This window comes from Dama dama, chromosome 8 (assembly GCF_033118175.1).
Source record: "Dama dama isolate Ldn47 chromosome 8, ASM3311817v1, whole genome shotgun sequence".
NCBI classification, from domain to species: domain Eukaryota; kingdom Metazoa; phylum Chordata; class Mammalia; order Artiodactyla; family Cervidae; genus Dama; species Dama dama.
The window spans coordinates 28151637-28165235 of NC_083688.1; the positions used below are offsets into that span (position 1 = coordinate 28151637).

Genomic DNA, 13599 nt, shown 5'->3' on the forward strand with positions numbered 1-13599 from the left:
AATAATTGACTATTTTTTCTCTGTGTCAATCTTTCCCTGAAGGGAATGAGATGAAACCCTCCAACCACTGCTTCCTTAATGTGGGAGGGCCCCTGGACTACCTGGGGGCATCTGGAGGTGGTGCTGGACTTGGACACTTGAATGGGGCTCCCTATCCTGAAACAAAAGAATTTATTGAAAAAGAAACAGCATGACTCAGTGAAAAGAGCACGAGTTTTATTAAAATGCTTACAATGTTTCATTAAGAAACAAAAGCAAGTTACAAAACCCTTTCAACACAGTTGATTCTCTGTCTCTCTCACACACACACCTCACTGGAAATACACACACCAAATATAATAATGATTCAACTTTATAATTTAAATTATATGTTAATTCTGTTTTATTCTTTATACTTTTCTGTATGTTTTCTTTCTTTTTGTTTGTTTTTTATTTTTTATTTTTTTTTTTATTAGTTGGAGGCCAATCACTTCACAATGTATGTTTTCTTAATTATTTAAATGAATTTCTTTACAGTTAGAAAAATGCTTTAAAAAATTTAAAAAAAAAAAAGAAAAGAAAAATGCTTGCTCACAACAGCAAAGAACATCAGTTGTAAAGCAGTCATCCCCAGTGGCCAGTGGACATCTTCTGCTTTAAGAGTCCTTGTGTTCTCCTTGATCCTTTGCATGTTTGAATACATGCTTTATTATTTTACTTTTTAAAATACTTTTTTGATGTATGTTTATGTACAGTAAAATGCTCAGATCTCAAGTGACTAGTTTTGAAAAATATATACATCCATGTAATCAACCACCAAAATCAATGAATGTTTCTATCACCTGTAAAGCACTTTTATTCCTTTTTCCAGCAATCTCCTTACACCAAAGCGATCACTGTTCTGATTTCTATCACTAAAAAAACTAATATAAGGACTTCCCTGGTGGCACAGTGGACAGAAACCCACCTGCCAGTGCAGGGGACACGGGTTCAGTCCCTGGTCTGGGAAGACTCCACCTGCTGTGGAGCAGTGAAGCTCTTACCCCACAACTGCTGAGCCCGTGTGCTGCAGCTACTGAAGCCCGTGCTCCACCATGAAGAGCAGCCCCCTCTCACCACAACTAAAGGAAGCCTGAGCACAGCAATGAAGACCCAGCACAGCCAAAAATAAATAAATACATACATTTATAAAATTATTTTTTTAAATATAAAAGGAATTGGATAGCATGTACCCTTGTGTGTGGTTTCTTTTATACAATACAATATATTGGAGATTTATCCATGTTGTTGTATATATCAGTAATCCATACCTTCTTTATTGCTGAGTAATATTCCATTGCAAATATCAAAACTGATGATCTGTTTCCCTGTGGTACATTTGGGTTGATTCTTGTTTGGCGATATTATAAATAAAGCTGGTAGGAACCAAAAAAATAAAGAACATAAGTTGTATGAACATACAGACACAGGTTCTGATCCTGGCCTTGTTGCTTATCAGCTATAAGATTTGGGGCAAGTTACGTAACCTTTGAACAAGCCTCAGTTCCCAACAATTAAATAAAAATGAATAATACATACCAAATTTACATGGCTGTTGTGAGAATGAAAGATAATATCAGCAAAACCCGTCAGTTAACAAATGGTCATTATCATAATGTATGGGATTTCTGGGTGGCGTCAGTGGCAAAGAATCCGCCTGCCAATGCAGGAGAAGCAAAAGACTAAGGTTTGATCCCTGGGTCAGGAAGATTCCTGGAGGAGGAAATGACACCCAACTTCAGTGTTCTTGCCTGAAAAATTCCATGGGCAGAAGAGCCTAGAGAGTTACCGTCCATGAGGCCGCAAAGAGTCAGACAGAATTGAGCAACTGAGCACACCCAGGTGACAACAAGACATCTGGCCCCAAACCACATGCTAAGTAGCTGGGTCTACAGGGATGAAGACACCAGTGAGGATGAACTTACAGCTGATTACTTACTGATGTCTTCATACTGGGAGCATTGGTAAATCCCTGGAATGGGTAGGAGGTTGAAGTTCAGGTTTTACTAAGGAGAGGCACCCTCAAGCACTCAACCACTTTCCCCTTAAAGACCTTTACCAAACTCTGGGATGCACAGAACGGGAGATTGAAATCTAAGGAGAAAACCCTCCACAAAGCCGAATGTTGCTTTCGTCAGTCTTGAGATATATGTAGCATTACAATGTACTGGCTTGGCCAAAAAAAGTTTGAGTTTTTCCGTGTGGAAAAACCCCAATGAACTTCTTGGCCAACCAATGCTTCAATAGTTAAGAGGTTCTGTTCCCAATTCCAATGGAGTAGAAGTTGTTTCCACACCAGCAAGCAGTGCTCCCATACCAGCTGGGTGTCCCATAACTACTCAATTCTGACACTAGTTACTCTGGAGAGAGGATCAGATTCCATGGGTTAGAGGCTCAGTTCCACAAGACTAACCCTCACTTCAGATGTCAATCACAAGTCCAGATTGTTACCTGTGCTTCTAACTAACCAGCTACAGATTGGAGGGTCTCCTTTTCTTCAGACATCAGTCACAAGTCAAGGCTGTTATCTGTACTTCTGATCAACTGGCTATAAGTCAGAGGTTCCCACGACTCCCTTCTTGGGTTTGATTAATTTGCTAGAGCACTTCATGGACTCAGGAAACCCATTTACTCATTAGATTACTGGTTTATTACAAAGAATATTGAAAGGATACAAATCAACAGATGAAAGAACTGGTTGGAACAAGGTCTGGAACAAAGGAACTTTTGTCCCCATAGTTTGGCCTGGCACAGGGGCATGTGGAAGCATTGTTTCCCTAACTTGGAAGCTCTCCAAAACCTTCCTTTGGGTTTTATGAAGGCCTTATTACATAGGCATGGTTTAGTAAATCACTGGCCATTGGTGACTGATTCAACCTTCAGTGCCTCATCCTCTCCCTGGAATTCAGAGTTCCACCTCAAGGCTCGTTTCTCTGGCAACCAGTCCCCGTCCTTAGGGGTTTTCCAAAAGTCATCTCATTAACAAACAGTTGTGGAGGAAAGGGGCTTGTTATACAAGATAATCATTTCACTTTTCCAGTTCTGAAACATTTTCAGGAACTGTGAATAAGACACCAAATGTAACAGAAGATTCTCCCATTGCTCTTATCACTTAGTACATTCCAAGAGTCTTGGGTTGTGTGAGCCAGGAACCACTGATGAAGACCAAATATATATGAGAAATATATTTTGGTCATCTGAAAAACCACATATGTATTTCTTATCAATCATGATAATAATGCAAAAGGCAGGAAGGGGTAAATGGAGCTAGAGGATCTGAACATTCTAGCCTTATGCAATAAAACCAATAATTCATGTTAAACTTTTGTTATTGCTGCCTAACATACTGCGCAAGTACTTAGCAACTAAAACAACAGTCATTTTATTACAGGTATGGAGGCTGATGACAAGGAATTTAGAATGGGAACAGTGGGAATGACTTGTTTCTGTTACATAATGTCTGAGACTTCAGCAAGGGAGACTTAAAGACCACGGGTTGGAAGAATCTGGAAGTGCCTGGTGACTCAGAGGCAAGGACTGCTGTCCCGAGTGTGTCCTCACATGATCCCTTCATGTGCTTTGGCTTCCTCATAGCATGGCAGCCACAGAGTATAGGATTTACCACATGGCAGCTCAGGGCTGCAAACGTGAATGCTCCAAAGAATAAGGCAGAAACTACGTGATACTTTATGACCCAGCTTCAAAGGTGACACAGCATCACTTCTGCCACACTCTTTAGTCAAAGCAGTCAGGTGTTCTCCCCAGTTCAAGGGGGAGGATATTAGACTCCATTTCCTAATGAAAGAGTGGCAAGGTCAGTTGTAGATCTACACATGTGTTGAAATTGTTGCAGCTACCTTTGGAAAAAACAATCTCTCATGTCAGGCATCGTGGAAATGCAAATTCTATATATACCATGTATAGCATAAATTACTCCAGAGATCTGTGTACTAAGACTGATAATGTCATTATTACAGCCTTATCTGCTGATCTCATGATCGGTTTCCAGCTGACCTGACATGGAAAACTCCACTCTGATGTATACGTTTGTGATGGAGGGAATTGTGTGCCTCCAAACACATGTGCTGACGTTCTGATCACACTGTGACCTTATTAGGGAACAGGGTCATTGCGGATGTAACAAGTCAAGATGATGTCATACTGGAGTAATGTGTGTGCATGCTAAGTCACTTCAGTCGTGTCTGACTCTTTGCAACCCCATGGACTGTAGCCTACCAGGCTCCTCTGTCCATGGGATTCTCCAGACAAGAATACCGGAGTGGGTTGCCATGCCCTCCTCCGAGGAATCTTCCTGACCCAGGGATCAAATCTGTGTCTCTTATGTCTCCTGCATTGGGAGGCAGGTTCTTTACCACTAGTGCCACCTGGGAAGCCCATCCTGGAGTAGGGTGGACCCCTCTTCCAACATGACTGGTATCCTGATGAAAAGGGGAAATCTGGAGATAGATATGCACACAGGGAAGATACCATGTGAATGTGAGGGCAGAGATTAGCATGATGTGTCTGCAAGCCAAAGAATGTCAAAGACTGCCAGGATGCCACCAGAAACTAAGAGGGATGCCCAGAACACATCCTCCCTCACAGCCCTCAGAAGAAAGAGACCCTGCTGACACCTTGATCTCGGGTTTCTAGCCTCTGGAACTGTGAGACAATAAATGACTATTATTTGACTATTATTCTAAGTCACCCAATTCGTGGTGCTGGTTACAGCAACCCTAGCAAACTAATAGAACATTCAAAAGAACAGAAAGGAGGTCCTCAAGAACATCCACACATGAACATACGCATAACATATGCATGACACATTCAGACACATGTTCACAACAGCACTATCCACAACAGTAAAAAGATATGGCCCAAATACTCAACAGTAGATCAACAGATAAACTGTAGTATATATGATGAAACATTATTCAGTTGCAAAAAAGGAATGAAATGCTGATAGATGTTACAAACTAGAGGAACCTTGAAAACAAGCTAAATGAAAGAAGTCAGCGGCAGAAGACCACATATTGTATGCTTCCGTCTATATTAATATGAAATATCCACAATAAGTAAAGCCACAGAAACAGAAAACAGGGGTTAGGGGTCCAAGAGCCTTGGTTTCCTTTTAGGTTGATGAAAATGTTCTGAAACTAAAGGTCATTTTGAACGTACTAAACGCCACTGAATTACTTTAAAAGTTAATTTTATATTACATTAATTTCACTTTCATTTCTGAAACAATTGCTATCTTCAAATTAAGGCACAGGTAAGTATACTGTCTGATGGGTTTTAACTAGTGCATTACCTACAAGGTCTGAGTCAAGAATAGAACACTGCCATCACTCCAGAAATTTCCCTTGTACTCCTTTTATCGCTATACTGTTAACTCCCAGAGGGAACCATTGTTCTGATTTTAATCTATATAGGTTAGTGTCCTCTGCTCTTGAACTTAATTATTCAGTATGTACTCTTTTGTGTCTGACTTCTCTCACCCAGGATGTTTTTGAGATTCATCATGTTGCATTAATCAGTGATTTATTGCTAAGCAGTAGTCCAAACCAGTTCATCTAATCTCCTGTTGAGAGACATTTGAATTGCTTTCAAATTTTTGTTATTATTAAAAAGCCACAATAAGCATTTTTGATGGACATATGATTTGATTAAGGTGGGGAGAGAACACCTAGGAGTGGAATTGCCGAGTCATAGGTAGGTAGGTAGTTAATTGCCAAGTCATATCATAGGTAGAGACATATGTGAACTTATAAGAAACTTCCAGTTTTCACAGTGATTGCACCTGCACCCTCACACCTGTCATATGTGAAAGCCCCAATTGCTTTACATCTTCTCCAACATTCGGTCTTGGCTGTCTTTTAAATTTTAACTCTTTTAGTGTTCTCTCATTGTGCTTCTATTTTGAAAATGCATTATGAAATGGAATCTCCTTAGCCTTTTTAAAGTCAGATTTATTTACTTATAATTCATCCATTTTCAGTCTGTAAGTTGATGCATTTCAACAAACATAATGGTTGTAAACCAGTATCACAATCAAGGCATAGTTTTATTTCCAACATGCCCCTCAACAGTCACTCCTGTCATCTAGTCCTTGGCAACCACAGATAAGCTTGCTATCATGAGTGAGCCTTTTCCAGAACGTTACATAAATGGAATCATAAAGTATGTAGTCTTTTGTTTCCAGCTTCTTCCACTCACCGTAATAATCTTGAGATTCATCCATGTTGTTGCATGTGTCAATTTATTCATTTTTTATACCTAAGTCATATTGAGTTTGTTTATTCATACACAATTTGTTTATTCACTCACTAGTTGCTGGATATTTGGGTTGTGTCCAAGGTTTTGCTATTATGAATAAAACAGCTGTGAACATTTGCCCTGCAGGGTCATATGTTAAATGTGCTTCACTTAGTGAGAACCTACTGAGCTATTTTTCAATGTACCATTTTGCATCCCCAACAATGTATGTGTTCCAGCTGCTCCACGTTCACAGACACTTCGCATTTTCAGTCTTTTTTCATTTGAGCCGTTCTGTGTAAGTGGTGTCTCCTTGTAGTTTTTATTTTTCTTAAGACTCCCCCCGCCCACCCCACCCCCCCAACAACCCCCCACCCACCCACCAAACCCTTAAGTTGAGGGCTGACTTTCAATACATCACAGTGAGCTCTTTGGCTACACAGAAACCCTGACCCAGAAGCAGGCTGTCTACATATGTTTCAGCACCAGGTTCCCCAGGAACGTGCCTTGAGTGACATGCAAGGAGGAGGACCTCCTTTCTCTGAACTACAGGCTCTTGGCTCAGGCCACGGTCCTGTGTGTGTTGTGGGCCTCACAGGGAAGGGAGAGAACTTGGCCACCTGCCTGCAGCAGGGACTGAGGGACCGGCCAAGGGAGGTTCAGCCAGGCCTGCCCAGTGATTCTGCCTTGGTGCGATTTTTATTTACAGGTGTAGTCGTAATCCCACAGGTGGTAGCTTTTCCCTATTGGCTCCTCAGCCTGCATCAGTATAGGTTTAATTGCACTTCTCTGACTTAACTAATGTTAAGGACTTCAATCCTTCTAAATGAATTATCTCAATTAAATCACCTGTTTGCTGTTTCATGTTTATCACAGTTTTATAACGCTACTGTACTGGTATCATAGAACCACTGTAACAGTAACATGCTGTTACATAGTTACTGCTCCTCTATGAAAATGGCTTTGGTAGTGTTACTTTTTTGTTTTAGAATCTATTTTAAATCTGCACTATATATATATCAGGTACTTTGCTAGGTGCTTTATGTATATCCCCTCCCTTCCCAACCCTCTTAACTACCCATGGAGCTAGGCTTTGGTCTCCCCACTGTATTAGTTACAATTTAGATCATTATCTTTACAAAACTGTGTTAATTTTCCCATGACCGTCTGCAGCATTTCATGCGTCTCAGTCCATTATAATCATTAAGGCACAAATGAGCTTTAGAAAACACCCGCCCTGCTATTGATGCTTCTTGAATTCTTTCACCCACGAGAAATCTGCCAAGGACAACCTAAGGTTGCTCGCAGTTCTCAAGGCTCCAAAGCTGATGAAGAGTCAAGTCAAATGAGCCTGACATTAACAAGGGTGCAAACTGCTACATGGGGATCAAAGGCCGAGTGTTGTTCGAGAGGCTGGATTAGAATGTCAAGTGGCATGAAATGGAGCTCCCTCCACACACCTCTGAAGACCATCAGTGTTCCAAAGCAGTTGAGGATCTGAGCCGTAAACAGAGCTGAGCCGTAGTCTTAGGACAAACCCAGATGAAGCCAGGAGGGAAGGTCCCCCTGCTGCCTTCAGTGACTATGTTATTTGGGTAACTGATTCAGCTGTGTCCCTGGATTATCAGCCTCCTTCACTGACTTGGTACTGGATGGTCCCTGAGCACAATCAGGTGTCCTCTCAAGAGGGTGACAGGAGACACAATCACCCTCAACTATTAATAAATACCCTGAAATCACAAGAATGGACCTATAACCACAAGCGTCCCTTGGCACAGCTGTTATGTGGGTGCATGTTCTTTGGCTCTAGTTCAAGGTCTCTATTTTCTGTGCCCTGCTCCTCCCTTCTCCAGCCTCTAGGCATTCACTGCTCCCTTGCATTCCCTATTTTTTTATTTTTTTGAAGGGGAAAAGACTTTTTAAAAACTAATTTAATTGGAGGCTAATTACTTTATAATCTTGTAGTAGTTTTTGCCATACATTGACATAAATCAGCCATGGGTGTATGTGCATCCCCCTTCCTGAACCCCCCTCCCCATCCCATCCCTCAGGGTCATCCCAGTGCGCCAGCCCTGAGCGCCCTGTCTCGTGCATCGAACCTGGACTGGTGATCTAGTTCAAATATGATAATATACATGTTTCAATGCTATTCTCTCACATCATCACACCCTCACCTTCTCCCACAGAGTCCAAAAGTCTGTTCTTTACATCTGTGTCTCTTTCGCTGTTTCACATATAGGGTCATCGTTACCATCTTTCTAAATTCCATATTTATGTATTAATATACTGTATTGGTATTTTTCTTTATGACTTACTTCACTCTATATAATAGGCTCCAGTTTCATCCACCTCATTAGAACTGATTCAAAAGCATTTTTTAACAGCTGAGTAACATTCCGTTGTGTATACGTACCACAGCTTTCTTATCCATTCATCTGCCGATGGACTTCTAGGTTGCATTCCCTTTTTAAATCAAAGCGTCTCTCTGAATAGAACTGAATAAGCCCAATTCACATACTTTTAATTTGCATTCTGTCTGTGAAATATTTAACCAAAGAAATAAATCCCCAACAAAGAGTGAAACAGTAGAATGAATAATGGTGATAGGGTTTCTTTATGCACCAGGGTGGAGGTAGGTGTGATAAGGTATCTAAACCCTGTCCTGGCCCCTTCACTTCTATGTCTCTAGAGTGCCTTCATTCCCTCATGGAAAGGGTTTTACATCTCTAGCCTCCCTTTCCCTCCCCATAATTTCCATAACCTTGCTCAATTTCCATAATCTTGCAATGCAGGTATTAAATTTGTATTATTGTAAAACTTTAAAAAGCTAGATGACATGCCCAAGGCTGCGCAGAGGAAATGAGATTTGAACCCTATGTCAGACTCCCAAGATCCACGCTCTTTTCTTAGCCCCATGCCACCTTTCTATTAAGTATTCATTCTAAGTTCCTTAGTGTCTGATCAAGCTTGAGTAAATCAGAAGTAAACAAATAGTGACCACCCTCCTTGCTGCTGCCCCTGCCCTCAAATTCTTGCTCCAGTGCTTCAGAAATACCCTATACACAGCATTTCTTACCTCAAGAGCACTTGTTCCCCTTTCTCCAAACAAGGACTAGGTACATTATCAAGTTATGAAAAAACTGACATTCAACATTCAAAAAACAAAGATAATGGGATCTGGTACCATCAATTCATGGCAAGTAGATGGGGAAACAATGGAAACAGTGACAGACTTTATTTTCTTGGGCTCCAAAATCACTGCAGATGGTGACTGCAGCCACGAAATTAAAAGACGCTTGCTCCTTGGAAGAAAAGTTATGACCAACCTAGACAGCAGAGACATCACTTTGCTGACAAAGGTTCATACAGTCAAAACCCATGGTTTGTCCAGTAGTAAGGATGAACATACTAGTATGTATGGATGTGAGAGTTGGACCATAAAGAAGGCTGAGTGCCAAAAAAAAAAACTGATGCTTTTGAACTGTGGTGCTGGAGAAGATTCTTTAGAGTCCCTTGGACAGGAAGAAGACCAAGGCAGTCAGTCCTAAAGGAAATTAACCCTGAATATTCATTGGAAGAACTGACGCTGAAGCTAAAGCTCCAATACTTTGGCCACGTGATGTGAAGAGCTGACCAACTGGAAAAGACCCTGATGCTGGGAAAAACTGAGGGCAAGAGAAGGGGGCGAAAGAGGACAAGATGGTTGGATGGCATCACTGACTCAGTGGATGTGAGTTTGAGCAAACTCAGGGAGATAGTGAAGGGCAAGGAAGTCTGGTGTGCTATAATTCAAGGGGTCGTAAAGAGTGGGACATGACTAAGTGACTGAACAACAACATTCTCAAATTTAAACTTTCCCCCAAATCTCATTACTGCCCCCAAATTGCTTATTCAGCCAAACACCTTATACTGTGGGTATGCACTGCCAAGTATGTATGCTGAATGCTTAATAAGCAAGATTTCATTTTCTCTCAAGGCTGAAAGGGAAGTATGATACATAAACCTCATTCCTTTCTCCCATCCAGCAACACACTCACATCTACCAGACACTCAAATGTGATGAAAACTTTAAAAAGTACAAACATGTTTTAAACTATTGCTGTGCTTAGGTGCTCAGTCGTGTCCGACTCCTTGCAATCCCATGGACTGTAGCCCACCAGGCTCCTCTGTCCATGGGGATTCTCTAGGCAAGAATACTGGAGTGGGTTGCCATGCCCTCCTCCAGGGGATCTTCCCAACCCAGGGATCGAACCCAGGTCTCCCACATTACAGGTGAATTCTTTACCGTCTGAGCCCCCAGACAAGCCCTTTAAACTACTGAGAACAGTCTATCCCCACCTCTCAATTTCCCCACCACTCACTCCCTTGCTTCTCATCATACTGCAAGGCCAGTCCCTTCTCCAGTTACGGGAATGGAAGTGGCTGTGCTCTCTGGGGATTCTCGGAGGCATGATATTGAAGTTGGTTTCCAGGGAGTAGCAGAGCTCGGTCAGGCCTCCACACCTAAGCCGCTGCACCAGAGGACCAGCCCCAGCGGAACAGCTTGAGTGGGTAGTATCACAGGAAGGCTGCTTCCTATCCCCGTCACAAAGTTTGTTTTGACATCTGCACTAGGACACGGCACCCATGGAGGACAAGAGGGAGGTGGCTTCCAGGCTATCAGAAGAGATTTAACAGGACTGTCAAGCAGCTCTCCTGTGGCCCTGACTTTGAAGTCCCTGCTATTGAGCAGCAACGCCCCAGGACTTTGCTATCCAGCTTTCTTCACAACTGTCAACATGGCCTTCACATATCAGCGGTATGGCCTTGAACCCAGGCAGGCCTCTCAGGGCTTTTTCCAGGGTTCCCTTCCAACTCACCACAGAACTCCCAGAGCAGGGAATGGAGCAGGCTATCTTTCCAAAGCTCAAGAACAAAGGCAGAGAAAGCCTTGTTCACGGTCTTGGATCAGACCGTGAGCAGAGCTTCCTGCCTGATACACCAAAGGGAAAACCCGGGTATCAGAATCAAGGGACCAACTGGCTTCTTGTTGGGCCCCGCTGGGAGAAAAATAAACAGAAGTAAGGCTTCAGTAGGGCTGGGGAGGGCACTGAGAGGCAACCAGGAGGTGTCAAATTAAGGAGGAGCATAGTTCAAATGAAAACAAACTTTCTGGCCCAAACTCTCCCACCTTGGCTTCCCCCTGGGCGGCTCTTCAGCCCAGGCAGGAGAGCTTCTGGTTTAGGTGTTTGCATCCTGTGAGATCTCCAGTTCACGTGAACAACATTTATTGAACACTCGCTGCTGGCTGAGTCTTGGGGCAGGAGGCAGATCCAATTCAGCGTAGAAGAGTTTAGCCAGGAGCCTGACTGGAAGCTCAGGCTACAATGGTGGCTGTTTCTGAAACCTGCCTGCCAGGCCACCAGAGTGCGTGCCCCAGAGACCTGTGAGCCAGACCCTGATCACCAGAGAGAGTGAAGGGAGAACCTCAGCTCCTTCCACCCTTCTCTGGGGATTATCCGGGCTCCTTGATTGCAGCCATGAGAAATTCACAAAGTTCACAGAAGCTCTTGCCTCACAGAAAGCTAAGAGCTGAAGAGGTAACATCCGTGAGAGGGAAGTCTAGAAGGCTGAACAAGTAGTGATGTGAGGTCAGAGCTGGAAGACCAAGGGCTACTGGCTGGATGAGTACATGAAAGGAAAAATTGTCTGGAGGTGGTGATGCCCCCAAGACAAGGACAATAGGAAACTGGTTCTGCATGTCATGGTCTCTGTTTGCCCAAGTACTGAGGAAGTCTGAAGGTTTCTGAAAGTGACTCCTCAGGATGGGGGTTGGGAAGGGGAGAGGGTGAGACCTGAGGAAATAAGGACCCTCAGAGGAACCTCTTCAATTATATAGAGAGCAAGGGACTTCAGGCCCAAATATGTTCAATATGCTTTCTCCTCTTGAGTGATAACTCAAAACCACTGAACCAAAACAAACCACACATGGCTCTCTGAAGGTAGAAACCAAACCCTGCTTTATAAGGCTGAGTAGCCATCGTTGGCTTCTCCGCTGAGATATGAGGTGCCAGCCAGTCAACCTGTCTCACCTTCTCCCCTTCCCAACCACCCCTCCAGCCCGCCAAATACCCATCTCTACAATTCAACCACTTCAAAAAATACTCTGAGGAGGGGCAGAGTGGAGGGGCTGGGGGTTCAGGCTGGCCAGCCGGCCGGTTCCCATGAGGTAGCTGACACTGGTGCACCTGGGCAGGCAAGTGAAGAGAAGCCTGTCACAGGCTCACAGCAGCCAGGAGGGAGCCACCAGCTGACTGGGAGCTGGCAGAAGCAGAGAGTCTCGAAGTCTGCCCAGAGTACTTGATCACAGGTAACAACTGGGTGGAGAGGCTGGGCTCTTTGTTGGTGTCCTCACTGTCCTCTGAGGAACTGAGTTTTCTGGGAGGAGGGGAAAGGCCAGCTTGGGTCTTCTTCAGCTTGGGTATGGTCCCATCTTCAGACAGTGGTATATTTTGCTCGGTGGAGCCATGTTTTCTGAAGGGAACAGGAGGAAAGAAATGGCTGAGACTCTGTGTAACTGAGACTTTAACCCATAGACTGCTCCCTTTGGAGTCTAGAGCAGGCATTCACAGTATTCACTGCAGTATGGCTGAAAGTGGCTGCTTCTGGGGATGAGTCTGTGCTCCGGCTCAGCTTTACTGGGCTTACCAAGAGCCGCTTGGAAGAGGAGGCTGTGACAGAGTATTCTGATAGTCCCACTAACCCTCAACTGGAGAATCCTGTTCTCATCAGAATCTGGGAAGACAGGAAGGAAGGAAACTCCCTGAATTCACCCCCAACATCCTTCCCTTGTCCAGGCAGCACTCACCTCAGCTTGACAGTCTCTGGCTTGGAGAAAGCACTGAGTGTCGCATCAGCCTTTGGGACAGTCAGAACTGAGGCCGGGAGAGTCCACTGGAAGCAAAGGAAGCAATGAGGCCAAAGGGCTAGCTCAAGATCAGGGGAGAGTGTCTGGGTCTTAGGCCTCTTTCCCAGCTCTACCTCGGAGTGACTAAAGGGCAACCCTGCCGGAATGGGCCCATGTTGGGGAGAGTAAGTCTTGGCCCCCTCCTGATTCAGACAAGAAGGTGAGGCTACAAAGCACTTCTGATCCTTGAAAGAAAGGCATCCAGGGAATCCCGGAGGCAAGTATCTCTTGAAAGGGAAGGGTCCTGAGACACAGAGGCCTGCGGAACCCTAGGAAGAAGTGAGAGGGTCTGGACCCGCACCCAACCCAGGCTGCACTCTTAGGGAGGGAGAGGGAAGGGCTGAGGCAAGGCCACCCCCTGTATCCTGGCAGCACCACTC

General features: G+C 44.0%; 1 protein-coding gene across 3 annotated transcripts in view; it reads right to left on the reverse strand.

Annotated features, from left to right (window-relative positions):
• Positions 1–8825: 8825 nt before the first annotated feature.
• TTLL4 (tubulin tyrosine ligase like 4) overlaps positions 8826–13599 on the reverse strand; it is a 34602-nt gene continuing 29828 nt past the window's right edge. For all 3 annotated transcript variants that reach the window (XM_061148728.1, XM_061148729.1, XM_061148730.1), the window contains exons 18-19: positions 13121–13206; positions 8826–12786 (exon numbers count right to left, since the gene is read on the reverse strand). In XM_061148728.1, coding sequence (XP_061004711.1) covers positions 12528–12786; positions 13121–13206 — 345 coding nt within the window. In that variant the 3' untranslated portion in view covers positions 8826–12527. The remainder of the gene's footprint in view (positions 12787–13120; positions 13207–13599) is intronic.